We start from the raw sequence: 27,239 nt of genomic DNA, 5'->3' as shown, positions 1-27,239 counted from the left end.
AATAAATATTTGTACAATCTCTTGATAGTTAAAATCATGTAAAAGCTTACCTACATATGAAAGAAATTCAGGTTTTCTTATTGCTCGTGAACAAAAAAAAAATAAAAGCAGGGAACAAACCATAAAGATACATCTAATATCATGTATGAAGTTTGTATTGTTTTTAAAAGAAGTAGGAAGAAAAATTTACCATAAAGATCTTTTTTAGATGAATAGTATGCACTTACTGTTCTTTGTGTGTGTGCACGTGCATTCAATAGCAATGAAAACAAGATCAAATTTATTATTTGATAGGTTGTTTCCATCATTGGTATTCACAACTGTGTGATCACACAATCACATATGCATCTTCTACCTGCCAAAACTGAGGTTGGCTTCAAAGTCCACAGCCCTGAATTTACTTTTAAGATGCCATTACTTGTCTTGAAGGTGCCCTTCAAAGCATCTTCTGTTGAGATACTTGTTCAGGTGGTAGTCAATATCCTGGTAGGAAAGGAGGACTCCTTTCTTTGTGTCACGCTGATAGTAAAAGAATGTAAGACACCGATATCCCAAGAGAGGGAATGATTCCAAAGCTAGTTGGAGTTAATGGAGGGACCTTGAAGCAGTAAAATGGTTATTTAAAAAATAAATCCTTTTTCTATAACACACCCCTAATACAAAGAAAAGGGGCAAGGTTGGGGGTGGCAGAATGTATACAGCAACTACTTTAAAGGTTGTGTGCTCTCCTGGGTGCAGAAAAACTGAGTTGGAATAGGGGAACAGAGTCCATTAAAAATCAGAATTAAAGCATTTAGTCCCAAACACTTGAAAAGCTCTGAGATACACCCAGGAAAAGTCCATGGTCATTGATAAAAGTAATGCATCCAGTGGTGTGTGTATTTAAGTTACAAAGATCCTGGTGTTCTTTCTAAGTCTATTCAAAGTTTTTTGATAGCCAGAAATATAATTAATTATAACACACACCCCGTTAGAGCCAAAGGGCATCTTTTATATGCAACGAAGGACGGACTTCTGGTTGTGTTTTGTACTTAGGTTACAGGTTCAGCAAACCTAAGGCATTGCACTGTTTATAATTTTTAAGGTTAAAACCATTAAAACATGATCTGGTTTTGCATCAGTTTATTTTTTCTGAAGCTCAGTATGCTGTTACACTGCAGAAGAACAAATCCATTGATACAAGCACTAAGATAAAGGTGTCTGTATGGTCCCCAGAAATCCCCACTAACTTGGAAGATGGAAAATTACGTAAAACCTATTCATAATTTGCTGCCTTTATGGAAGAATTACTGAGAAATAGTGTTTCAATTAAGAAAAAAATGTTGACAGACAAATAAACATCATATCAGTGAGCTAACGAGTGTTACCAAATAGTATTGATTACTAAAAATGCCTACAGAATTGTCATTAATGAAAAGTTAGCCCTTCTTCCAGAACTTCCAAATACAGTTGGACTGGGACAAGATGATCAAGAAGCAATTCTTTAAGTGTTTTAAAGTGTTACAAAGTCAAGACACTAAGAAAGCCAACAGAACAGAACTCATACACAGCTTCTACAAAGATGTTTAATGTTTTTTGTTAAATTGTTGCCCTTTACCATTTCTTACCGTGCTAACGATACATTCCTATTTGCTGCTTCTTAGTATAGAATCCTTTTTTTGCTGATAGTATTTTTTTTTTTATTCTTTCAGGAATTTTATGAACATACAAAAACGCTTTGGCAAGACGAAGGTGTGAAAGCCTGCTATGAGAGGTCTAATGAATATCAGCTGATTGACTGTGCACAGTAGTAAGTATCGTTTCTATTCTGCTGTATGCTGACAGTGGTATTGGATGTTAATAACAGTGGTTTGGATAGTCCTGATGCTTAGTTTTCCATGCCTTGGAAAAGAAGAGGGTACACTATGGAATGAGTCGCTGTTAATCAGCCATTCAGAGGTGGGGAAAGTTGCGTTCAGTTAGACAATAATATTGGTATTGGAAACCTCACCGATACTTTCAGGTGGTCCTAGCACAGGCTGACAGCAAATTTCCCACTTCTTCCTCTTACACCTGTGCCTTTCTAAATGACAGTCAACTTCAGATACTGAGCAAGTTTTAATAAGTTGGAAACTAGATGGTGTGAAACGTGCCCATGTTTGCAGCTTTTGGGTTTAGTGCAGTTTATTTGTCTGAAAACAAAGAGAGGGCAGCAACAATCACAGGCAGCAGCCTGTGATCAGTCACCAAGATTTCTGCTTGTGTACCTTCTGCACATATCAGAGAATGATTCATTCCCCTCTGCTATTTATACTGCTGTGATAATTAGTATTGTCATGAGAGAGACTGCTGCATGTTTGCAGTTATTTATCACATATCGCAATAAGGTATGGTTCTGATTTTTTTTTTTATTGCAAGATGTTTGTGGTAATTGTGACAATTGGTACTTTCATTATGTAGGCTCAAGAATTGTAGGACTTCAAATTTGGAATATTAATGGTTAAGACTGCTCTTTATTAGTTTAGACTCTGTTTCTTCTGGAGAAGCTGAAATAAGTTTTAATGGTCAAGGAAGTGCAAGCTTCTCATTTCGCATAATGGAGGACTGTGGTTTGTCTGCCTACTGCTGAGTCTCATAGAGAACGTTTGATGAAATAAAGTTTGTAAGGTTCTTTTTGTAGTTGTTTGTTTAGATAGACTTAAAGGTAAATCAACAATTAGCTCTGTTTGAAAAGAGACCAAGGAGATGATTTTACTATGACTTGCACAGCTCCAGGTCTCTCGAAGGCTCTTTGAAGTTTTGCCATTGTTTCTAGTGTTTGATGTGCAGCGATGTCTTGCATTAGGTGACTAATGTTTGATCATTCGGCATGGATCTTTTTGCAAGTTCAGTTGCTACAAAACAAAAAAAAAAATTCTGGCAATTGTCCGCTAAATTCTGTCTTTTATAGCATAAAGCTGATAGAAACTGTTAAAAATAGTTTTGTTTCTGATGGTGTTTGGTTATCTGTTAGTGTTTCTGTCTAGTGCTTGTTAGTAGTCATTTTCTGTGACTGGAAGGCACAAGTATTGCAGAGCACTACGGTTTCTTTTGTGTGTTGCTCTTTTTTTGGAAGAGGATGAAATTTTGTTCTGCTGTGATTGTACAGAAGAAAGCTAAAATTGCTATCCTCCCTGATTGCTGGACATTGACTTTTTCATGGGTCAGCAAGAGGAATGGCCTTTCTGATGGTTTTACCGTCCTGCTCCATCTAGTGGAACACTGAATTTTACATCATGGGCTGCGGAACCAAAAATAAACCTTATACATTGCCGACAAATTACTGATTTTTTTCTGAGATACCATCGCTGTCTCCTAAAAATAGACCATGGTTCTTATATGTTCAGTTTGGTTGTAAAGTGTATGGCAGTTTCCTTATGGAAGAACCTTTCTAACTGTTAGTACTGGCAGTTCTTGTCCTTTCTGGCACTTTTGATCGTGCCCTGGTATTGTTTTTAATAACAGAATATGCAAATCAGGAGCTCTTAAATGGCAAAATGTTTGCGTGGAAATCTGACATGATTGATACTTCAAAATTAACCCAGTGAGCACATTCTAAAAAAATGCAGCAGAGGCAGAACACAAAATGCTGCTGAGGTTTTCAAGTAAAGATTTTTAATTTTAACGTGCAAGCTGCTCTCATTAGAGCTAACAGGAATTAAAAGAGAAAGTTGAGCACACTGAAGTGTTGGAGATGTCAGCTCTTTCAGAGAAGAGTCCTGCGTCCTAAACATTTTTCACTTTTGAAGATCCGTGTTTAAAACAAGAAAAGCTTACTTAAAATGTAAAGCAGAAAAGTGTCTTTTGTCTTTCAAGACCAGTTCAGCTTCAAAAAAAAAAAAAATCCTTTCTTGCTATTAAAAGTTGAATAAATTGTTAAGTATTAATGGAGTCTTAGTTTGGAGAACTGCTTTAAAATTCTAAACAGTGTTTTTTTATTGCTGTTTTTAATTTTTTTATTCCTTTTTTTTTTTTTTTTTTTTAAGTGTGGGTTGCTTGGTGTAAAGCTTGTCTTGCTATGGAGTCATTTCACATTCTGCATTTAAAAAAAAAATATCACTCTTGTGATTTATACGGTTATATATAGGAAGCTTTGCAAAGTCCACTGCAAATAGTTTGTTCCAAACGTACAAATTAATTTTATCCCTTTTAGGATAGTAAAGAGTGCATATTGCACAGGGCTTTGGTTGGCTTTCAGGAATGTTAATATCAAAATGAAATTCATTTCTGCTTCTGCCAAACTGGAATGAAATATATGCAAAGCTTCTTTAGGGCTATGTGAGCGTTTCGGGGCTGGTTTCTGTCATCCATCGGCAGGGAAGAGCCGTGGCAGGGCTGGTGGTGTTCCCTGTTCGGCCAGGCTGCAGCACCTGTGTCCCTTCTGGCAGCTTTTGGGAAATGGCCCCAAAGTCCCCTCGCTCCTCTCGCTTCCATCTTTGTTAACGGTGCGGTAGTCAGGTACCGAGTGCTGGGGAGAGGTGTGAGGATTGACCCCGCTCCTTCGTGCTTGATGCTGCTGCTTTTACAGTTGTGCTTTTCATGGATAGGAGCTGGCTCTCCGTGTGGGAACTCAGTCCAACATCAGGTCCTCCCAGAGCTAGGGACTTGTTAACCTATGGCACAGCTTCAGGACGTTGAAGCATCTTGAAAAGAAAGATACTGAGGAAATGGAGACTTAAACTCTTGCAGAGCTTGTGCTGAGGAAAGCAAACAAGTTGGGTTGTCACGAATTCTTGTAGATGAACACAGGAAAAATGCCACTTCGGGCTACTTGTCCTTCCTAGGAGAGTGGGAATGAAGATAATTCTCGTCCAAACGTGTTATAGCTACGTAACACTAACGTAGGTACAAGGAGTCTAGCAGTGGTATCTGTCACCTGTTCCTGAGAAGTACCTTTAAAGGCTGCACTTCTTTGTGCTGACTTGCTGAAGTTTCTCGGTGCCTCCCCAGCAGAAGCTCCCGTTAACCCCGTCTGTGCGCTTCTGTCACTGCTCCCCCGAGCTCCTGGCCTCGGCTCAGAGCAGAAGACCTGAGAAAAGCCCCAGGTACCAGCTTCGGGCTTTTCATTTAATCTCACTGGTGAGCTTCAGAGGTGTAAAGCTGGGAGGCTGGGCCGGTAACCTCATCTGTTGGAGAGCCCTGCTGGTATCCTGCCCTTCCTCCTCAGGCTTACTGACTAAATGGAAGCGTCACTTCAGAGGAGCCCTGTTCGTGTTGAAGGGTAGCTGCCTCTGCTCATCCTGAGCTTTACTGTACTTCCTGCCGGAGCATATTTCACAGTCCTGGGAGAAAAGAAAGGAGGCTCTTTCCCTTTCTTAGCTCCATTTATGAAGTAATTAGTTCCAATTCTGCTTCTAGGACAGCAAGGTCTGGGAGGCTGTCACCAGCTTCTCTCTGTGGAGAATTGTTTTAGCTGTGAGGAGAGGGCAGTACCTGAGAGGAGAGCAGATTTGATTGCTTCCACATATTTTGGGGATGTATATAGAAGTGAACGAATGTTTTAACTGGAGCGGCCATGTGATACTCCTTTTGGCTAATAATAAACAGAAGAATGCAGAAGTGTCTAGAATATAGAAAATCCCAAATGGCGATGAGTGATTTACCATCCTTCATATTTCTTTCCTGCAGGTGCAGGATTTCATTTTATTCAGAAAATACTACTTAAGATTGGGAACCTAAGAGCCGTTTCCACTGTGATGTGCCAAATCCTGCATGTCAAATCTCTGCGTCCTGTCAAGTATAAACACACACGATCTCTTTGAAGTGTAGATGCTGCTAATACTTCTACCTTGGTTTTCGTTTGCGGATCTCTGTTCTTAAAGCCTCACAAATACACTGCAGAGTAGCTGGAATAAGTAGGATCTCTTTCATACGAATGGGTTATTGGTGGCATGAAGGCTTGGAGGATACAAGCACAGTCCTGTAAGTCCAAGTTGATGTCAGTAGCCTCTGGATCAGCTTTGTAGCAAATCAAAAGCAAAGCCTGGGTACCTAAGCCTCCTAGTGTTTTTCTCTAGTCTTGTTACTATTAGGAAGTGCCCACAAATACTTGAATTTTTGTTTTATCTAGCCTTGGCTCAGCTCAGTTCCTTGGCCACCAGTATGATTTTTGCTTCATTTTATGCTCTGCTTTCTCTGCATATCTCCCAGCTGACGCTTCCTGGTTTTGGCTGGGGTGGAAAAGGAAATAATGTGAGAGACAGTATTTGCAGCCCATTTCACACCCTCTGCTATCAGGAAGGGCTGGAAGTAGCATGAGGGAGCCTATTCTCACGCTATTTCCTGCTTGAAAGCCTCACCGTGTTTTCTCCCGCTGCCTGCCATTTCGGGGAAGGAGAAAGCCCGGGGAGGTTGTGGTGTAGGTGCAGTGAGCTGGATTTCTCGAACTTCAGCACCAGCAGAGCCACTCTGATAGCTTGAAACTGTGCCAGGCTGCTCCAGAAGGGCTTTATGAGAAGGATTTTTGAAGATGTTTGTTTTTAAAATACTTATCAAAGAAAGGGGGAGAGTGCAACTCTTAGCTGACTGCTGTGCAGAGCTGCTAAAGGATCAGCAGATGTGGACGTGCTGTTTTCTTAATATCTGCTGTGTTAGGGGTTGTAAATTCTTTATATTTTTATTAGGATTTACGGTGTGTTTCACTTCTGGGTTCGCTGAGTTATAAGAGCAATTAAGAGCCCCAATCTGAGTACTTAATGATTTTCTTCCTTGTTGGTTTCTCTTTGTGATGAAGTTCTTTTCGGAGATGATACAGTAAAGTGCATTTGCTGAAAGTCTCACCTTTTTAAATAGCAGCTGATTTATCAGTGGTACTGTTAGTCTAGTTTCTTATTCATATTATTTATTACTTTTTCTTTCTTTTTGCTTTTTCTAATCAGTGTAATTCTGGCAGAGCAGTTCCTCTTGTCTCTTCCAGGTCTGTGAGCTGTGCTGAGTACTCGCATTCAACAGGACAGGAATTTTCCCGGCCTATATTCCTGGCATACACAAGCTTCTTATGGGCATTAGCAATTATATTGTTAAACATTCCTGTGTGGAAGACTAACATTCATGTCTCCTTTTGCTGATTTAAAGCTGATGAGCTTGCCTACTGCTGTGTGAATTCTTTGGCAAGCCAAGGACCAGACCCGGATCACCTCATTTCTTATCCGTGTCTTAATCATAAAACCACCTTGCTTTTGTTCCAGAGCACTTAGAGATCATTGAATTAGGGCCTTGTCTCTATTCTTCTTTATCCTGAAGTACCAGAGGTTTATGTTTTAAACAAAGCTAAATTTTAGGTAAAAGTAAATAAACCCCGGGTTATATTTTCTCCCCAGTCCATGGGGTCATTAGGTGCACACGGAGGTTGCTGTAGACAACAGGAAGCGCAGTCACTCCTGTGCTTGCATGACTTCACTGAAGTCAGGACCAACAAAATGAGTCCAAATATATAAGTAGCCTGAATTATTCCTAACTACTCCAAGTGTCTGCCCTTTCTTGCTGCCTGTTGGTAGCAGGGATGTGCCTGCTGGCAAGTGCTGTGAAAACCAGATTACCTAAATTTAGCCAATAAATGGATTATGAATCCAACACATGTTCCCACTGTTGTCACAGCTAATCATAAATTCATAATTTCAACCTACACTCAACCCCAGATAAACTTCTCTGTCTCTAAAATAAATTACATCACAGTATGAAGCAAGATAAAACAAAAGGTGTCCTGGAGTAGCTTGCTTGAGTTTTCAGAATTAGGAGCACTCAAATGAAAATGTTAAAGTTAATGAGCTGTAATGGCAGAAAGACCTTTTTACAAGTCCAAAATGTGAGTGGAATAGAAGAGAACAGTTCAGTTGGAAAGGACCTTCAAAGACAATCTAGTCCAGCTGCCTGATTTGTTCAGGGATAACCAAAAGTTAACCAGGGGCATTGTCCAAATGCCTTGCACACTGACGGACATGGGGCATCAACCACTGTGGAGCCTGGTTCAGTGGTTGACCACCCTCACAATAAAGAAAATTTTTCCTCACGTCCAGTTTAATAAGATAAACAACAGGCATCTGAGGTGTGTGTGAAGACCACCACATCGTTCTGAATTATTTTGAAAGGGAATTACTCTGCTTCGGGAATCTGACTGCTGTCTCCACTTTCACTCCACCACTTTTACCCCCCGCACCCGTCACGTTCATTCATTTGCCACATTTATTTGTCCATTGTTCCACACATCTGTTAACTTGTCAGTTCCTTTCTGGCTTTTTGCTGCAGATGCAACTTCCTTTCCATGTCTTGTTGGAAATTTTAGGGATTAGCCTTCAGCTGAGGGCAGGGAAGGCCTGATCAGAGACCGGCATGCGAAGGCTGGGCCAGAACTCTTTCCTGACCCAGTCCGGCAGCCAGATTGTGGTGCTTTGCCTTCTGTTTTAAGCGTATCACTTGCTCGTGCCTGCAAGAGTTGAGGATAAACCATTCTGCAAGTCTTCATAGATGCCTGATTTCTGAGAAATGAACTTCCATTTCCACTGTGTGCTGCATTTGCTTTCACATGCAAATGGAGCATTTGCTCATGCAACAGCTGTTTCAGTGTTTTAGTAACAGTATTTACTCAGATTAGGCATGCATTTGCTCTAGCATATTTCTAAAACTTTGGCATGGCTTTTAACATTGTATTTTACAAAAATTGTCAGTAAAACAGTAGGCTTTCTCTATGATGTTAAGTAGAAAGCAAAGTTCAAACAAAGAAAGTAAAATTATCTTGAGCTTTTTGAAAGCAAACATCGGATTTTTGTAATAGCTTTCGTTGGTTTGGTTCATTAGTATCTGAACCTTTTAGGCAGTGTCTATCTGATACCTGTCCGTGCTTCTGTTTTGTTCCTGTGGCCCTGCCTCTGCAAGCATACAAAACCCAATGCAGTGTATTTTTTTGTGGATGAAGGGGAGAGTCAAAATGCAAACACAAGGAGATGGAATAGAAGCCAAAACCTTCTGTTAGCTGAACTTGTAAGGATTTCTGCATCTTGATGGCAACAGGCTTCCCATTCCTCATCCTTCTCCCATCCTCAAAGTTTTTGTTTTGACATTAATAGTGTGTGAGAGAATATGATAGAAATATGTGGAAAAATGAATCTATTGTCCGCTAAGGCTTTTGGAAGAGATCTTGTGAATATTGTATTGTTCTCTGGTTGATAGGCATAAGTTTGTAATAAAATGAAAATTAGGGAAATACAGTTAACTGTGTAACAGCAAGCACCTTGTTAGTGTATGATTCGTATACCTGTGTATGCCTGAAGCTAAATTCATTTGGGGTTAGTTGTGCAAAATAGTTTAAAAGTTCCCCTCTTGTAAAGTGAGGTTTCTGACTTTTAATCAAGGTGGACTTTGAAATCCTTTTCATATGGTCATTAATTCATAGGCTTTTTGGGGGTTGGGGTCAGATGGTGACGTGTAATGTTGGTGATTATTTGTTACGTTCTGAGGCTTCATAAAGTCCTTTTGCACTTAATTAAAATGACCAATATCATAGAATCACAGAATATCTGAGTTGGAAGGGACCCACAAGGATTGTCGAGTCCAACCGCTGGGACCCCAAAGGACCACCCCCCCAAAAGAAATACAAAAAATCAGATCATGTCTGAGAGCGTTGTCCAAACGCTTCTTGAACTCTTGTCAAACAAAGCTTGATTTATGCATTCAAAGTCCTGACTAAATATGCAACCCATTTAGAGTGGTTAATCTGTGTTAGTATAGACTCGACACGATACAATTTATTCATGAAATCAGTATGTTGCATTGTTACGCAAGGTCATTAACCATGGCTTGTAACATAGCATTACTGCACCAGCTCCATTTTGTTTCATAATAGTAAAGATATATCACAAATTCAGTAGCCTAGACCCATCCTTACAGGAGCTGCCCTGAAGTAAGTGGAGTTTAGCCCATGAGTTAATTCAGTAACAGCTGGGTTCAGATGCTGGTGATCGCGTGCATTTGGTGGTGTCCTGTCCAAAAGCCTCTCACCCTTTAAGCCATGCTGTGCGTGCGTGGACTGAGGTGATCTCAGTGGACACTGTACTGAGCTGCTAGGGGCAAGCTGACAGACAGTAAGCGACCACCAGGTGGGTTCGCTGCAGGTTCCTCACGTGCACAAAGGCAATGGGAAGAGCTTCAGGTCTTATGAGGGCACAGGTTTCTTTGGCTTGGCTTCCCTGTACATGGACCTCATGTGTGGTGTTGCTCTGCTGCTTTTGTTTTTTAATTTTATTTTCACTAGACAGAGAACAGCCTTGTTCTGGCAAGGGAAGTGTGGCAAAGTTTTGTATGTATTGAATTGACCCTAAAATCTCTCTATTTGCTGCAGTTGAAACTTCTCCAATCTCGTTTCTCCAAAAATGGCACATACCTGAAGTAAATTTGATCCAGTAAAATGGTGGCTCCCTGGTAGGGCATTGCATCCACAGTGATCCTCAAATTGCCTGTGTGTTATGAAGAGACGTAGCGGTCAGTATAGGGTTAGAATGAATTACTGAGGTTAAGCAGTGGTAATTAGAGGGGGAGTTGCAGTTATGTCAACTCTGTAAGGTGGTCGTGCACTTGGGGCACATTACATTTGTCTGTCTCCTGAAGTTTTAACCTTGAATTGTAAAAATGTGCTCAGTTTTTAGTAAAATTTGAATTACTATATTGAAAGACAGAGTAAGCAACATCTTGAACTGCTAGCATCAGACTGGAGAATTGTACAGGGGGGTTGGATTACTGAGGTGGCAAAAAGGCATAGCAGTCGTGTCCTGAGAATCATCAAAGCGAGCGCTAAAATCACACTGTTAGTTCCTCAGGACTAATTTCAGTCACCCCTTTTATCCCACGCCTTTGCTACCAGCCTTTGTGCAGACAGAAAAGGCCCCGACTGCGGCTTGGTTTGGGCTGTGGTTCGCTCAGGCAACTCGATCTGCTGCAGAAGCAGCGAGGAGAAGGCTGCCAGAGGGGCTGGAGCCGCCTTCGCTGGGGATCCTGCGGGGGGAAATCCACAGGCGCCGGGCACGCTGTGCGTAAGTGCGGGAGGGGACGAGCAGGAGCGCGGGGTCCGTGCACCACCGCCGCCTTATCTGGGCAGCACGCAGCCCACGGGGCTTTGCTGAGAGGCTCCTGGCCCACACTGACAGCACAGGAGGCACCGTCGGGATGCAGCTGTGCCGGCACCGTCAGGGTTTCGTAGTTGTCTTGCCGCTGTGAGCGGGTGGCTGCTGGCCTCGGCGTCTGCCATTTGTGCTGCGCGCCGCCAGCAAACACCACGGCTTCGGGAGCGTGGGCTGGGTGTTTTTGTGGGAGCGCTTATCGCTCCTGCTGTGCTGCTGCTGAAAAAGGAACACTTCAAGATTAGAAGATGACAATTAGGAGAATACTTTTATCAAGCTGAGACCTAAACTGATGTTGTAGGACCTCGTTAAAGACTTGCTTTGGGGGGGGGGGGGGGAAAAAAGGAATTAAAAGTAACAGTTCCGAAAGATAGGAGGCAACAATAGAAAATTTCTGCTACGAGGATGAAATGAGGCCAGTACGTTCGTTGGTACAACGTGAAAGCACCAGGTTCGATTCCCAATTATTCCCTGGGCTGAAATACAGCAAATACATCCCTGTGGCCCCAGCGAAGGAGCACGCCCTGTTGCTGACTTGCCCGTTCTCTGCTTTCCTTTCCTCTGCTGTGAACTCCGGGGCTCGATAATATACTGAAACCATTCCTTCACCGGGGATTTTAATTTAAATTTCTTTTGTCTGGGTGCTTGCCTCATTCACAGGTGTTGCTGAATTTATTATCTTTGCGAGACCCCTGACAAAGATGTCTGCATTGCATTTGGTAGAAATTTACCAGCAGGCTCCAAAGTTTATTGAGACCATGTGCTTTGCATGCAGAGAACATGGCCATAAAGTCCTAAATGCAGGAGAGGCAGGCTGGAAATAAGAAAATAGATTATCTCATATTAGGTGAACAAGTTTAGCAAACTGAAGCTGGATGTAATGTATCACAGAACATTATTTATTGTAATGCTGCCTGTTGCACTCCCTGTAGTGCAAATAAAATCAGGGTTTTTTAATCTTAGGAAGTATTTCTTACAGCGTATGACTTAGTCCTAAAGGAACTCAAAACGCTAACTGATTTTAAGTGTGATTAAGAACATTTTGTAGGCAGGATCTCATTGATAGGTTTTGTGATTTGGAACCGTGCTTTTGAACAGATTGCTCTGCAATACATTATACATTGATTTTTGTATCTGAAACGTTAAAATCAATTGTTACGCTTAACTGTAATTGCGTTAACTATATTTGTATTGTGATACACTAAGTCTCCAAGAAGGATATCTGCAGATAAGGCCAAGTTGCAGCACGCAGGTGAGGCTTTCGGTATCTGGCCACGCGCGGTGCGCTGCCGCCCCACCAGCTCTCCGGGAAGGCTCCTGGCTTCCGTGGATACTCTGCAAGGTTCCCCTGCCCCCAAAGGGCTTATGTAAACGGCAGCCTGAGTAAAAGCTAGCAAAGAGCTATTTTTAGCAAGCCTGTTGCAGCTGGGGGAGGGCAGGAGCCTTGGGTCATGCAGGAGGGTGTAGCAAAGGAGGGCTCCTGGGGGCCGCATCCAGCCCTGCTCACGTGGCCTGGCAGTGCTGCGCGATCAGTACGGAGAGATTTGGGGCTTTGCAATTAAAAAACAGAAAAAAAAAAAAAAAAAAAAAAACTGCTTAAACTTAGGTAATTTTTATAAATAAATCAAAAAAAAAAAAAGTGATGTGCAAGCAAATTGTGTTAATTTGCTGCTTGTGTTAATGCTGGTAATACTTGCAGAGGTGCTGAAGGCCATGACTGGAATACCCCATCCGCCACATTTGCTACTGTGGCTTCTCAGCTGAATTTTACCTATTTCTGATGTTCTAAAAGCAGTGGCAGATCAGAAGAGTTGGGCATCATGATGCCTCATGTCTAGCAAGGTGATTATTTTTTCTTGGGTATCTTCATAAAGAGCATGTCTGGTTTTCTGTGGTATTGTTGGGTCTCAACAGCAAAGTGAGCCTTATTCTGTTGAGTCTGCTGGTTGGTGTTTTATTTTGGTCCATTCATTAGCCCTGCCATCAGCACGTGCTCCGTGAAGAACAGATTTTACCTTTTTCAACATCAGTATAGGAGCTCATAACCCTTGGATGATTTTGGCAAGTGTGAGATATTAAATGAAATCAGACAAGTGAAGGATGTTCAGTCCTTCATGGGACTGATGCCAGTACCATCAACAATCCTGGTGCAGTGAAATGGTTTGGTAGAAGCGGTGAGGACAAACTTAGAGATCCCTCCTCCCATCTCAGCAGATCAGATGATGTATTTCCCAAATGGGCATTTCGGACTCTAAGATCCTGCTAAATGGAAAGTTTGCTTTAAAACTAAGGTGTGTGGTATGGAAGAAGCATGAAATAGTTTTGTCTTCTGTGAGATACAAGTACAATACACTCATTATCACAGTGCTCTATCAAGGGAACAAGTAATTAAAACGTCGCACTTTAAAGAACTATTTAGAGAGAGTTTTGGAGAAGAGCATGTCAGATTGTAACTCACTTTATCGTGGATAGCTCAGTAACTTTGCAAATACCCATATGCTCCGTGTTAGGAATTCCTCTGTGCTCTCTCTGAGGGCTTTTGTAGGGTGAGATCCTTGACCCTTGGCCACTGCCCCTGGAGCGTCTCACTGTCCACCTCTGTTCCACGGAGCAGAACTCCTCTAAGGGCCGCACATTTCGTTAACAAAGAGCATTGATCATTTCCACAAGCTCTTTTCAGGCATCACAAGCTCTGTTTGTGTATTTCTCTCCACCTTCTCCTGGTGCCTGCAGGTTGCTAACTGGGAGGCTACGAGGCACCATGCCTCCTCCTAAGGTGACCGGAGAGCAGGCACGGACAGGCCAGAGCAGAATTGCTTTCATTTTAAATAAATAAATAATGATAATAATAATAATAAAAAAAAATGTCCTAAAACCAATCCTGGCCTTCACCCAGTTTTTAGGATCAGAAGTGGCTGAGCCATTTCCCAGTTTCAACCTGATCGGAGCCAAGCCTTACCAGACTTTTGTGAAGTCGTGGCTCCGCTGCTGCTTAATTGCTTCTTGTTTCGAAAGATAATTAGGAACTTTATTTAAAAATAGTAACTTTAGTGTTCAGTCCATTAAATTTGTCACCAAGTTATTTTCATTAAGACTCCCAGCTGTTTTCTTATTGGAATTGTGAACTAAAAATAGGTAGGATTTCTGCTGTTGTGTGCAGAGGCCGGCACCGTACCTCCATTCCAGTCCTGACTTTTCCTAATGATGTGAAATGTGTTTGTTTCCCTCGGCGCTTTCTTTTGGCTGTATTTAAGAAGGTCCTGCTAATTATGCCAAAATTGTGCACTGTGGTTTTCTGATAAAGTCACGTGCCTGTAAAGAATATGAAACTGATTTCCCTCAAGACAAGTCTTACAAATGAAAGATTCGTGCCGCACCCAGTACATTTTCTTTTTTCATCAGACTGTAAGAGATGTTTGTAATAAATCAACAAATACCTTTTGAAAAAAACACAAACAAACAATAATGAACATGGGGTTGTTACTATTATTACGAGGGGTGCGATTTGCCCTCTCCATTCAGTTCTCATGAGCAGTCCCTTTGTTGTGTTATAATTGAAATCACAGTGTAGATTGGGAGATAAAGTGACAATTACCATGTTTATAGTGTACAAAGCACAGTGGGTTTTGAAACAGAACGCTAATTACCCAAATCTATACAAGCATATGCTACTTTCATGCATATATGGATTATGGAGCAAATCAGGTTGTAATATCCTTGCTTTACTAGTATGTCTTTTAAATTCTGACTTGTTTCACGTTTATACCTAAGATCCATGACACACATGCTGGATGTACAGAAAACTGAATTGGATATTTACTGTAGGAGAGAGACATACATATTTCTGTATAAATGTATGACGTTCTCCCTGCATACTTACTTCCTGGAAATTGATCATAGAAATTTGTTAGCTGACGATGTTTTTCACTTCCTTGGGATACTTTCTGACTACAGCTCCACCAAATGTATGTGGCTTACACTGATAAAAGGTAACGTAGGTAACAGGAGGAAGTTCTGCTGCAGAGCACTGTGAGTTTTGGGTGGTTGTTTTTCTCCTTTTTAAAGGCTTGGTGTTTGGAGCTATAATCATGAAAGTTAGTGACCCGAATGTAAATTATATCAGCTTTTTTTTTTTTTTTCCCCCATTCTATTATCTTTAAAGAAAGAAACAGAAAATCTTAAGATGTGTTAATAAGACATAGGTCTCTCCAATGGAAGTTGCTTCATTCAAAGTAGTTTTTTTTTTTTAATAAAATTTAGGATATGCTCATCTGCAGAAGTACTCCAATTCTGTTCCCTTAAAATATCAATTCAGATGCACTGTATAATCCTGGCATGATTGATTAGTGTCACAGATCTTTTTTTAATTTTCTCATCTGCTCGTTGGCAGTCTGTTCCTTGGACTTCCTGTGCATTTATACGAAGAAGATAGCTGCAGTTTTACAAGTTGAAGCTGTGGGATCTAAACATGGGTGGCACAGGGGAAGGGAAAAGTGCCATGTAGAAAGCTCTGCACCTGTCGCTAGTTTTGGCTATAGCTATCGATACAGGGCAGCTAGCATGATCAAGATACTGCAAAAACCTCTTAGGCTGAAAGTTTTAGAAGAAAGGAGAGGAAATGGCTATATTTAATGGATGCGTATTAGCTATTGTGTAATGTATCAGTTGCCGCCGCACTTAGCCCCCCCTTTTTTGTGGTGAATCTAATAATTTGCTGCTGAGCAGAGGAAGTGGAGTTAAAATGCTGCAGCGCAATAAAAGCTGTATTTCACATACACACAGTCTACAAACATTATGCCCGTGTGGAAGCAGGTGATGCAGTGCAGGTAATGGAAGAACACACCTACCTGTCTCCAGAACTACTGAGCTTTCTCACCAGCCTTTCTCCCATTCTGCCCCATCTGATCTGAGCCTCTTCCACCTTGCAGTCCTCGCCACTGTTCTTAGTGTAAACCAGGAGCCGGAAGCTCTAATTATAGTAGTGCAGAACAAATGGAAATCCTGGAATTGTCTTCTGTGCTTTAAATCACACAGTGTCTGCTTACAGGTATCAGAGCAATAGGTGAGCCAGCACAGCCTGGCTGGGTCTGATCATTCCAGCACTGCTGCTGCGTGCCTCTGCTTCCTAGCACACTTTGGAATTGCATGTTTATTACCAAATCTGCAGTGTAAGGTGACCACTATGCTTCAGGCACATATTTGAACCAAGGCTGCAACGCTGAAGGGCGCTGTACGTCCTTTATTGCTTCCTTGCAATAAGACATTATGAGAGGTTTCCTTATTCTTTATACAGAATAATAGACTTGATTATTGTGCATAGCTTTATACTGGTGGCCAAAGCCCCAGCTGGGTTCATAGCCCCTCATGTATGTTGATGTGGGAATTAACACTACATCTGAGGAAGAGGAATACCTTCTTAGTCCCCTTCTCGTCTTCTCCACTACAGGAACAGAGCCCATAGTTTTTAGCATCCGTTTTTGTTCAGTTCTTCCTGTGAGTCTGTGTAAATGTTCCTTTCATTTAGAAGAGGAAATTTTTAATCTGTTAATAAATAATTTAGGTTTAAGTTTTCAGCCATTTAAAATGCAAACATGAGACACTGCCCTCTGCAGACAAAGAGATTGTCAAGATGTGCGTGTGTTCTCTGCTGGGATTGTAGGGCTTTAATCCTGCTGTGGGATTTGAGCTCTGGCAGCTCCGTGGAACCTGTGTGCGTGCCCTGGGCTCTCCACTTTGGTTTCCCTTTCCCTCAGGTTCCCTTCTGCCTGTCTGTGCCTGAGCTGAGGGGCTGGGGAGAGGAGTCCACCCACTCGTGGTGCTAAAATGAGTTGTTATTCACAGCTTTGTGAGACTTTCTTTCCAGCGTAATAAAGTAGTTAATGATGTCAACATACAGCAGCAGCACCGCAGTTTCAGAATTAATGCTCTCTGAGATGAAATCATTTTCCACCTCTCAGATGTGCTTGTTTCACACTCCCTACATAGGTAGGTAGACCTCACAGCACCATTTTCTACTTGCCTCAAGACCATAACGGCTAGAATCTTTTTTTTCCCCTCCATTCCCCCCATCGCCTGAGAAAAGAGGGGCTAACATTGGGGTTTCTGGAGATGGGCAGTAATTTAGCAGAGGTTTGTTTGGTGTAACACAGAGCAAAACCCACAGAGGTGGGTTTTGGTTCTGCACTGCCTGGACATGCAGAGAACCATTTCAGAGGAGGAGCATATAAAACTCGGAGCCCATTCTTTTCTCAGTCCTTGGCCTCTAAAATCTCCCAGCGGAGCTGCCAGGTAGGGTGCTGAGACTGCAGCCATGGCTTGAGGTGTCACTGAACTGCCACCAGTAGTACTTCTCAGCCTTAATGTCTATTGGTGGCTGTTAAGGTTGCAATGCTTAAATAGTTACATTCTACAAATATGTTTAGTAATTGTTCAGGTAATTACAACGTTTCTATTATACCTATACTGACTAGATTCAATAATGCTGGTTTAAAAAAAAAAAAAAAAAAAAAAAACACAACAAAAACTAACTGAAACAACTGTGTTACCACTTCCTCATTGTAACATTGCCCCAAGTTAGCTGCAGAAGAAGGTATTTTAAAAGTCCTTCAAAAATTTCCCTCCACCTCCTTTTTCCTGTGCAGCTCGGTTTTGTACACGTGCCCCCGCCAGCCCCAGCTCTGCACACTGACTCCGGCACCGTCTCTGCTCCAGCATCTGCAGCACCTGACTGCCCGGGCGTGAGTCAGTGACTACAATAGGAAACCTCTCGGTGCCGAAACCAGCACACACCACTCTTGGCTGGCTGAGAGAGGAAACAGGCTATGGTTGTGCCTTGTCAGGGATTTTACCTTTCCTTCACACACTCTGATTCTACATTCTCTGTTGCTTTGTTCTTAAAAGCACACTGGTTAGAAACTAAGTTGGTGCTAAAAGTAACGTTTGCAAATGTTAAAATAGCTTTTGCAAAAAGAAGTATATTCTACTTTCTGTTTTACAGACATTTTAATGATTAGAGCTTTTAGCACCATTTTGAAAGTCCTTTTTATAGCTAGTCTGTTTTGGGAAATGAGATTTATAGGAGTTCATATTTTTATAATGATTAAAATTCTGCTTTAGGATAAATTGAGTAAAGTTAGCAGGTCTGTGGGGAAGAGAGGGGGAAGGGCCACAATATTTTATGTAAATTATTCTAAAATAGCTTATCATGCTAAATTAGTGCTGTTTGTGAGCCTTTTTAAAGCCAGGATGTTCTATGAGGTATCCATTGAATTGGAAGCTTAAAAATGATAAATATGCAAATACTATTTGGGGAAATATTCTGTAGTCTTTGGCCATGTGTTGACGTTATCACAAACAACATTTAAATAAGTGAAGGGTCTGTATTTGTTTTTTCCTTTTAGGAAGAGTGAAAAAGGAATCTGAATATTTAAGCAAAGAGCAGAATCATGAAATAAAATGACTGACAGTTCTTGTTGTGTGATGTGTAAAAGTTACACAAGAACAGGCGAGGGCTGTACCTCTGCAGACGTGCTGTCACTCCCTGCCAGTGGCTTTCCCACAGAAGTAGTGTGTTCACCTTTAGTGTTTGCCTTTGAATTTGGCATCGAGCTTGGTTTCTTGCTCCTTTTATCTGCCTGCATGTAATGTGTACCAGGGAGAGACAAGCACTTAAATTTGAATTCATTTTATTGTGTGGCAAAAGATATGTGCAGGGAATGATTTTCACAGTAGCCGAAGATTACTAACAGTATGGTCCTCAAAATTAACAGTATACAATTGCTGTGGTAGCTCTGTATCAACTGTTTGTTTTTAAATGATTTTTTTAAAGTATATCTGGTATTAAATTTCATGATCAAGTGAATGTTTCAGGAAGAAGGAAGAGTAACTTGATATTCCCACTCATTCGATGCTGAGAGGTGCTCTCTTACAGATGCTGTAATACTTGATGCCAGTTTGTCTGCCTCCTTTTACAGAGGCCTGGAGTTGTTTTTCCCAAGTTCGAGAGAGAGGAAAAAAAAAAAAAAAAAAGCATGCCCTGAGAAAAGCGAAAACTGAAATGTGAGCTGCTGCGAATTGCTCCAACTGGCAAGTGCTGAGCAGGTACTGACAGGTAGCTCGGCAAAGGAGCTGCCCGCCGCCCCGGCCAGGAGTGCCTGGAGCGAGCATCACGTGCGGCGCTGGCACAGTGGAGGTGGAAGGTTTGAGCTTCCCGTGAGCAGGGTAACTGTCAACATTCCTGCACTGTTGCAGCAGAACCAAACTTCCTAAAATACAGAGCAAAAAGCTCTTGGTTGTGGTAGTGCTTAAGTAGGCAAAATTCCGGTGTTGGACTGGATTCTTGCACGTTAAGTGCAGCGAAGCGTTTCTCTGAAGACCTTTGTACAAGTATATTTAAATAAGGCAGCGAAGTCCGCCCTCAGAACAGCGCTCGTTTGTCCTCCCATTGTTCTGGGCTCATCTGGGGCCCATATTCATCCTCTGCAGTATAACTGCTTCCCTGGTTCCTGCGGAAACTCAATCCTGGGAGCAAAATTCCTTTTCTGTCGAGTAAGATCATATCATCTCCCCCTGCCTCCCTTTCTGAAATCTCTGTTAAAAATGGTGGTGCCTGGTTTTAGATGTTTGGAAGCCGAGGAAGCGCCTGGTTTTGTATTTGCAGCAGTTAGGGCTCAGAGTATACTAACAACACGAGCAGAAGAATGCAGGGGCTGTCTGATTTGATTTGTCTGCTTCTGCAGATATCTCCATTTCTTCAAATGGCAAAACCAAATGGGGTTTTAGTGTATTAATTCTTCTAGCATCTGAAAGACATGGTGCAAATACCAATTAAAAATGCTTGTAAAGCATTCCGTGGCCTTCAGCGTAGACCTATTTCAGCTCTAGCTCTTTGTTTTTTTGATATATATTTTTGTTTGTTTGTTAACTTTCTGGCTATCCTTTTCCATCACAGTCAACGAGAGTACGCTTCTACCAACACCATCCCAGTAGAAGGAAAGTACTGTTTTTTCGGTGAAATGATGCTCTCGTTGCAGACACCACCAGCTTTTTACCCTTTCAGACCTTTTTCAGTCCACCTTATTTTCCCATTGCCTGGTCTAGCTAGTGTAAGTGCTTCATTACAGATCAGCTTTTCAGCCAGTCTTCTGAGCATTGCTTGTGCCTGCATCTTGTACCATAAAGTAACGCCTGTCCCATTTGTCTAAATTTTCAGTGTTCGATGTGAAAAACACAAAAGATTGAAGCACTCTATTTTGTGTAAGATAAAATTGTCCCCAAATGATCCTGTATTTTTAAAATATATTTTCTAGAAATCCTGATGTCATTAATTTTGTGAGAAAAATTCAATTTTAAAATTTTATATATGTGATGGTCTTTATCAACAGAACGCAATTCTACTGATTTGATAGCACTGGAGGGAGCTAAAGACCAGAAGGACAGGATTCCATGTAAATGCTTTGTTGAAACACAATGAAAGGATATCCCATTAGGTTCACCTGTCTTAATTACTTACAGCAGCCTACAGTAGGGGATAGATATTTGAAAATTGCATGGGTGGTTGTTCACGTTAGAAAAGAAATATGAAAGTGAAGTACTCAAATGTACTGGGGGGCTTTCAAACGAAGTTGTGTTCTGTAGAGCCACTTCGTAATTTCATTTAAAATTATTCACATCGATTTTTGCCGAAATAATTTTGCCTAAACAGTTTCCTTAGTTTGAGTTAGCATAAACTATTTTCAAACCTGTACAAGAATGTCTCTTCCTTACTGTACAAGATTCTTTTAATTTGGTTTTTAGAAATTATTAAATTTAAAATATCCCTCCATGTTCAGCCCCCACTGAGCATTGGTCTAATGCAGTCTGTGATTGTTCTGTTGGTTTCTTCTGCTCTGTTTGGATTTGGTCTGTCACCTTAGTCTACAATTAAAAACAGATTACAACAGAAAATCACTGACCTCCGTTGTAGCTAAAGACCTTTTTCTACCTTCCAGAAAACAGGCACATCAAAAATATATTTAGACTATGCATATTTAAGGTGGGGAATTTAATGGGAGAGACATTCGTAGTCAACCATACTGGATTTCTCATTATTCCAGCTTGATGACTTTATCAATAGCTTAAAAAAAAACAAAACACATGGCAATAGAATTTATTTTCTTACAATTAGGTATTACCCTTGGCTTTTCCTTCCCTGTGTGATGTTTAAAATTACAAATGTTCAGAGCCGTTACGGAAATAACTGAAAAAGGTACGGAAGTTGATGGAGTGCCTAGGAGTTTGGTTCTGCAGGATGAAGGTCTTGTAGGGTCGCACAAGGTTAAAACTAGTTTCAAGTTTTAATGCTGCAGCTCCCACGTTCTCTGTCGCTGGTACCCTGGTGGTGCAGGGCCTGATATCCTTCAGAGATCCCCAGGCTGAGCCTGCCATCTCCCTTTCGTTCAGTTTCCAGTAACAGATGAATTGTTCAGAGGCAACTGGTACTTTGCCTCCTGATTAATTCTGTTCTTGTTTTCTCTAGAACACCGACCTGTAAATAGGGATAGGTGAAAATGGAGACAGGCAAACAAATTTGTTTCAAACTGTAGAGAAGGGCTAATGTCCCCATGCCTAAAGCAATCCATTTGTCGTGCTTTGCAACAAACAGGATTGTTGGTTAGGTCTGGGTCTCTCATTGCTCTGGACCACAAAAATTTGTGAAGAAAAGTTGTAGAAAAGGTGCAGAAAGGGAAGTGAATTGAGAAATTTTTTTGTGTGAATGTTTAATGGCTTCTTCTTTTCCCTTGTTTGTTTTTTTGATTTCTTTGGCAGCCCTTTTTTTTTTTCCTCAAAGAAAGCAGAAGCTAATAGGGATTGCACCATGTTCCTCCCCACTCCCTAGCCGTGTTTCCGCCCCGGGCTTGCCCTGGGATCGAATCCTGGTGCAGTGATCTCATTCATACCGTTACCTTTCATTTCTGGACCCAACCTGAGGCTTGGATCAGTTTAAGTTTCCTCCTGGCACGGTGAAGTAATGTGGGGCGGGGTGAGGGGCTGTTGTGAAGCTATGGGGCATATACAGGCTTGTATCGCGGGGGTGCACCTTGGGGGCATTTGGGAGTAAGTTGTTTTTAACCAGTCTGTTGGTAGTCGTGAGAGGGCGAAAATACCTCTTCTACAGGTTTGAAAAGTACAAGTGAGGGCAGCCAGAAAGGCCTCAAGAGTTGGTGTTTGTTCTGTGTATCGCTGTATAGCGATAGGGAGGGGGGTTTGTGTGAAAAGCGCCCAGCAGAGGTGTGGGGCAGAGCGTGCCCTCGGTTAGTGGAAGTGTAGGGACAAGATGTCCCCTGGCCCCGCTGTGGGAAGGGTTAGCAGCCCCAAGGCGAGGAGAGGAGCGGGCAGGCGCTGCCCGGCTCCTCCAAGTGGCCAGGTCGGGCCCCGGGCGGTGCTTTCTGTTTGCCAGCCCTCTGCCTCACTCTCTCCCCCCTTACAAAACCATGAGGTTTGTTCGTTGTGTGACTCAGAGAGAGCCATCTCATAATTATTTATGAATTTGCTTTCTTTAGGAAGAAATATATACATAGCGTTCTTTTTTATATCATTTCAATCCAAGCATGCAGCTGATTATAGGCTCTTAAACTAGCTTGAAGTATCTTTATAAAACCCAATAAATCCTGAATTGCATTACGTTACATGTTATAAAGTACGTTTTCCAGAAGTATTTCTGTGAAAACTGCTGTTTTCTGAAATATACATTGTTCGGCTGGCAAATGAGCAAGCTGGATGTGGTGAACGGAAGGGGGAAGGGAAGGGAAGTTTACATACAGATTTAAGCCTGGATGGAAGTTACTCTACAATTTTTAGAAATGAAAATATCCATGTAGGGACCTAAAGGAATCCTGTGGGCTGATGGTGCAGTTTGTGTTGAATGCGTGCACTGGTGCCTTTATGGCATACGGAAGATATTTCACTGTGGCTTCAATGCTTATTATAGTCGCAGTATTTTGATTACCATCTGTAGTCTCTATTGGCTTTTGATAGAGCAGCGAAGATTTTATATTTTGAGAGTTGTGCTCACTGTGTTATATCACACTGACTACTATTTCCCGTTTCTGAAATTGCCAAGCCGTACAACTTCAGTCTTATTCCTGAACCGTTGCTTTCATACGCTGCAGAAAATATTGAGTCTCCTGATTATACAAATGCCTACTGTTGGGTAATATTGACAAATACACTGAATAACATTTTTGACATAACATTCTGTTCCCACACAGATAATTTGGATGTAATTGAATGGGTTGATCAAGAGTCTGTGCTAAAAATACTGCATTTTCTCACCCACGGAGGGAAAGCAAGCGCTTGTTCGAAAGGCAGTTCTGCCGAGTGGGGCTGGGGCCGGCTCGTGCCGCTCCTCACTGACCTCTGAAGGCAAGGCCCGGGGCTGTAGGGGTGCGGATCCCTCGCTCTGTAACCTCCTGGTCGTGGTTGTGGCCGTGCCGTGTCCAGGCGAGGAGCGGAGCCGTGTGCCTGCGGCCTGGGGGACGGCTGTGCTGCAGCACACAGCCCTCCGGCTTCACACGAGCAGCGAGCCACGCTGAGGCCAAAATCCTACAGAAACAGTCAGAGGGGGGACTCGTGAGGATCGCTTTTCTTCAGCTTTGCCTTATTTTAACGGCCTCCCATGCACTGCACTGCACTGTGAGGGGCTCAGAAGCCGTACGGCTCTGCTGCAGGCTGGGGGAGAAGAAGGAGAACTGGAAATGAACTGGAAATGAGGGAAGGGCCGAGCGCTGGGCCCGCCGTGAGGGGCCGTGGGGCCTGGTCCCGGCCCGCCACCCCTTGGTCCCTCATGCCGGGGAGCCCCGGGGCTCTCTCCCCTGCCTGCCGCCCATCCCCAGGCGCGGGCCGAGCCGCATTGTACCTTGCCAGCCTTTGAAAACCGCCTGTGCCTATTTTTATTTGTCGAGCTGGGGCTGGGCTGGCCCCGTTCCAGATGCGTCTCACAAGATTTGGTGCTGATGAGCTATTTATAGAGCTGTGGTTCCATTGTCATGGCAACCGTGCTAGAGGCCAAGGCGGCTGGGAGCTATTTCTGGACTTGTGCTGTAATGTAAAACTGATTGGGAAAGTTAGTTGCATCCTCTAAGCCAGACTAACTTTAGACAGGCAAAGAGGGGAAAAAAAAAAAAAAAAAGAGAGACAACTACGATTGCTTTAAATAGATTTTCCTTTTCTCCTACCTTTTCCCCATTTGCGCTTTTCGGTCGCTTTTTGGAAGGCAGGCTTTGCGTTCGCCGGGGTTTCTCTGAAACTCATTCATGCCTCGCGGCCTCCGGGAGCCCTACACTGCTTTAATGAGGCAGCTTGGGAAGCGGGGCGCGTAACCGGCCTTGTTTTTAGGGCAAGGTTTGTATTTCGTGGCAGCGCGAAGCTCCGGGGCTTTGCTGCTCGGTCGCTTGGGTGCGCTTCGGAGTTTTTGCAAGAGTTGCGCTCCTTTATCCCCCCTACTTTTAATATTCTATTTTTTCTATGTGTGCCTCATGTTCTCCACACCATATAAGGAACTGTAACCTTGATTACCACAAGATGATTCCAAATATATGGAGTCATACTTTTCAGCTTTCTCATTATTTGCTTCAAAATGAGAGCCATGGTGCCCCTCCGCCTCCAAGCGGCTGGAATGCGGCAGGTTCAGTCACTGCGCTGGGCTGGGGCCACGTGAATGCTCTCCACTAGTCCATTCGGAGCTTCACCTCGTCCTTAAACCCCTTCTGTGTGCCTGGCGACTTCGGTAAGGAAGTCCCAATAACCGGTTGACCTGAAGCTGGAAATAAAAAATACTTGCAACTTCTTGGGAAGCTTTTCTGAAGAGTTGCCTTTGGGCTTGTGTCTGCTGGAGCTTTGTGCTACAAATCAGTCCGTTTGCAATATAAATCTGGTTTCGAACAGTGTCCTTATGTCTGAGAGCTGCCACGCAGAATTTCGTTACGAGAACAATGTATCGGAGATATTTTTACACGCGATAACAGTGCTCTCGCACTTACACCAGTCGTGTTTGTTACAGTACTGGCTGCATGTGCCTGTCTCCAAAGGCTGTGATTTCTTCATTTTCTTTGGGAAGTGGTTAAAGTAATTGCAAAATTATTTTTTTTTCCTCCCCTTATCTAGTTTTGCTTAGGGGAAAAAAAGAGCTGTGCCTTTCTGAACGTTTTAAATTACCCAGGAACGCGTTCATGGCATGTCTTCTACCAGCACCTAAACAGCAAACGTTGCAGCTTTGCAAATCATAGCAAATACCAGTGTAGCTTTAAAAACAAACAAAGTCTATTAATGCCCCAATATTAAGTTTAACCGCGTTTTGAGGAAAAACATGACAAGTTTGGTTTCATGTAACATCCATGTTCGCAGGATACCATAAATACTAGCAGATCAAATGTTTGCTTGTTTTATTTACGCTGTTCCTGCAACTCTGCCTGCTTTTCTGCTTCTCTTACAAAAATAAATCAGCTGAAATGTAGAAGAAATCTTTACGACCAGTTTAAGAAATAGGACTTTTCTCCCTTAATACCCTGCTTGCTCCCAGGAGTGGCAGGAACGGACAGAACTGAGGGCAGTCGAGGTGGCTGTGCGCGCTTGCAAAGGAAAATAAAGCCTCTGCCCTGGGCTTGCGGGCAGTGCGTTGGTCTGCATGGGCAGCCATGGGTTTGACGCTGTAGCAGACCTGACTTTTCAGGGTTTGGAAAACGTCTCTGCATTATTACATTTTTTTTTTAAAACTGTGTTCAAGTTACGGTACATACATCACGTATTTCTCGGCTTGAATACCCTTTTAAAGAGAGTATTGTATCTTTGTACTAATCCTGTGACTCTGGCTTCTGCATGGACAAAACAGCTGAAGAAAGACTTTATCAAATAGTTAACTATTTAGCTCTTAGAAAGCCTTTCCTGAATAGCATGAAGGATTACGGCAAACACTAAAAAGGGAGTGAAGTAGAACTAAAGCTCGATCTGTTCGGAGAAATTAAAAACGCCTTATTGTTTATAAACACTATTAATGTTAGATTGTGTTAAATTTCAGTTTAAAAACTCCCTTGGAGAGCTTGGGATCAGTTTTGTAGTCCCTGACAGGGTATTAATAAATAATAAAAATTACTGGGCATTTACACAGTTTACTCTTTAGGAAGATCAGCAAACAAATACTATTTTCAGACACAGAAACATGAATTGTGAAGACTACTTTAAAGGTGATCGGGGTAGATACAAGTGTGGTTAATTCTTAGTAATATCTTGATAAAAACACATGACTCAGAGGAAATGAAAATTCCATTTCCACTGACTCGAGGGACTCTGGGCAATTAACGTACTCCTCATGTGCCTCAAATTTTTTCTCTACCTTTAAAACAAGGTTAATATAAGGTGTGTATTTCAGGATGTGGTGGCAGAGACAGGAAATGCAGCGTGAATGGAGGCAGGCAGGACTCGTGAGCATGATTTACTGTCTGTAAAATACCTCGAGGCTTTCAGAGGCGAGAAACTTCACAAAGTTCCCGTACTAGTGTCGAAGGAGCTGAGTTACAAACGAATGTTGTATTTAGTTGGGACTGAATTTTTGAATCTTGATGCGCAGCATGCAGAAGATGAGATCTTAGTATGTCATAAGAGAGAGACATTTTGTATACAAATTCAGGTTATGACTTGACAGAAAAAAAAAGCTAATGGGAATAGAGCTTTTCAAACACAGGTACGCTGTCAGTTTGAAGAGCCCTTTGCAGTGGTACTGTAGATTGAAAACAAAAGCTCGTCTTGATAGAGCAGATTTTTTTTCTTGCCTGTCAACCATTTCGTCAAATCACAAAGACTAAAATTTCAAGTTACTGTTTATTGAAAAGACAGTCAGGAAATGCTTAAGGAAAGGCAGCCCAATTTCCCCTCCCTGTTTTTCCCCAAATGGTGAAGTTGTGCTGTTTGTTGAGGTGGAGGCTTTAATGTGTTGCATACCTTTAAGTGGAGACAGCAGTTGTTAGCCTTGCAGCAGCATTGCTCGTTCGGTAAATTCCCCCCAAAGAGGAATAAAGCAAAACCAGAGCATTTATTTCTGTATGACAGAAGAACTCCAGAACTAATCAGAAATTTGCATAC

General features: G+C 42.2%; 2 protein-coding genes across 9 annotated transcripts in view; one reads left to right on the top strand and one right to left on the bottom strand.

The window, feature by feature from the left end:
- GNAS (GNAS complex locus) overlaps nt 1-27,239 on the top strand; it is a 150,725-nt gene that overhangs the window by 107,938 nt on the left and 15,548 nt on the right. For all 5 annotated transcript variants that reach the window (XM_084538571.1, XM_084538572.1, XM_084538573.1 and 2 more), the window contains one exon: nt 1,692-1,789. In XM_084538571.1, coding sequence (XP_084394697.1) covers nt 1,692-1,789 — 98 coding nt within the window. The remainder of the gene's footprint in view (nt 1-1,691; nt 1,790-27,239) is intronic.
- LOC311445954 (uncharacterized protein) lies at nt 17,445-26,141 on the bottom strand. Of its 4 annotated transcripts, XR_014698684.1 has the most exons (4): nt 24,341-26,141; nt 23,521-23,708; nt 21,356-21,651; nt 17,445-19,927 (listed from the first exon to the last, which is right to left on the bottom strand). XR_014698684.1 is itself a non-coding variant. In XM_084538576.1 (3 exons), exons 1-3 carry the CDS (start codon nt 24,418-24,420, stop codon nt 21,563-21,565), a joined length of 357 nt encoding a protein of 118 aa, XP_084394702.1. In that variant the 5' UTR covers nt 24,421-26,141; the 3' UTR covers nt 17,445-21,562. The 4 variants fall into 4 exon arrangements, 1 of the variants encoding a protein (XP_084394702.1); XR_014698682.1 differs by having other exon boundaries at nt 17,445-21,651; nt 23,443-23,708; XR_014698683.1 differs by lacking the exon at nt 21,356-21,651 and having other exon boundaries at nt 23,443-23,708.

This window comes from Aythya ferina (assembly GCF_964211825.1).
Source record: "Aythya ferina genome assembly, chromosome: 16".
NCBI classification, from domain to species: Eukaryota; Metazoa; Chordata; class Aves; order Anseriformes; family Anatidae; genus Aythya; species Aythya ferina.
Note: the sequence above shows the minus strand (reverse complement) of the source record. Positions and strands in the feature narration are given on the sequence as shown.

Bases quoted from the DNA above. Each gene is read 5' to 3' on its own strand.
- LOC311445954 (XM_084538576.1), bottom strand. From the start codon at position 24,420: ATGAATGAGTTTCAGAGAAACCCCGGCGAACGCAAAGCCTGCCTTCCA. The intron at 23,709-24,340 runs GTAGGAGAAAAG...CTGTTTCTGTAG, and splicing joins AAAGCGCAAATGGGGAAAAG to GATTTTGGCCTCAGCGTGGC. The intron at 21,652-23,520 runs GTCAGTGAGGAG...CCCTATTTACAG, and splicing joins CCCGGGCCTTGCCTTCAGAG to GTCGGTGTTCTAGAGAAAAC.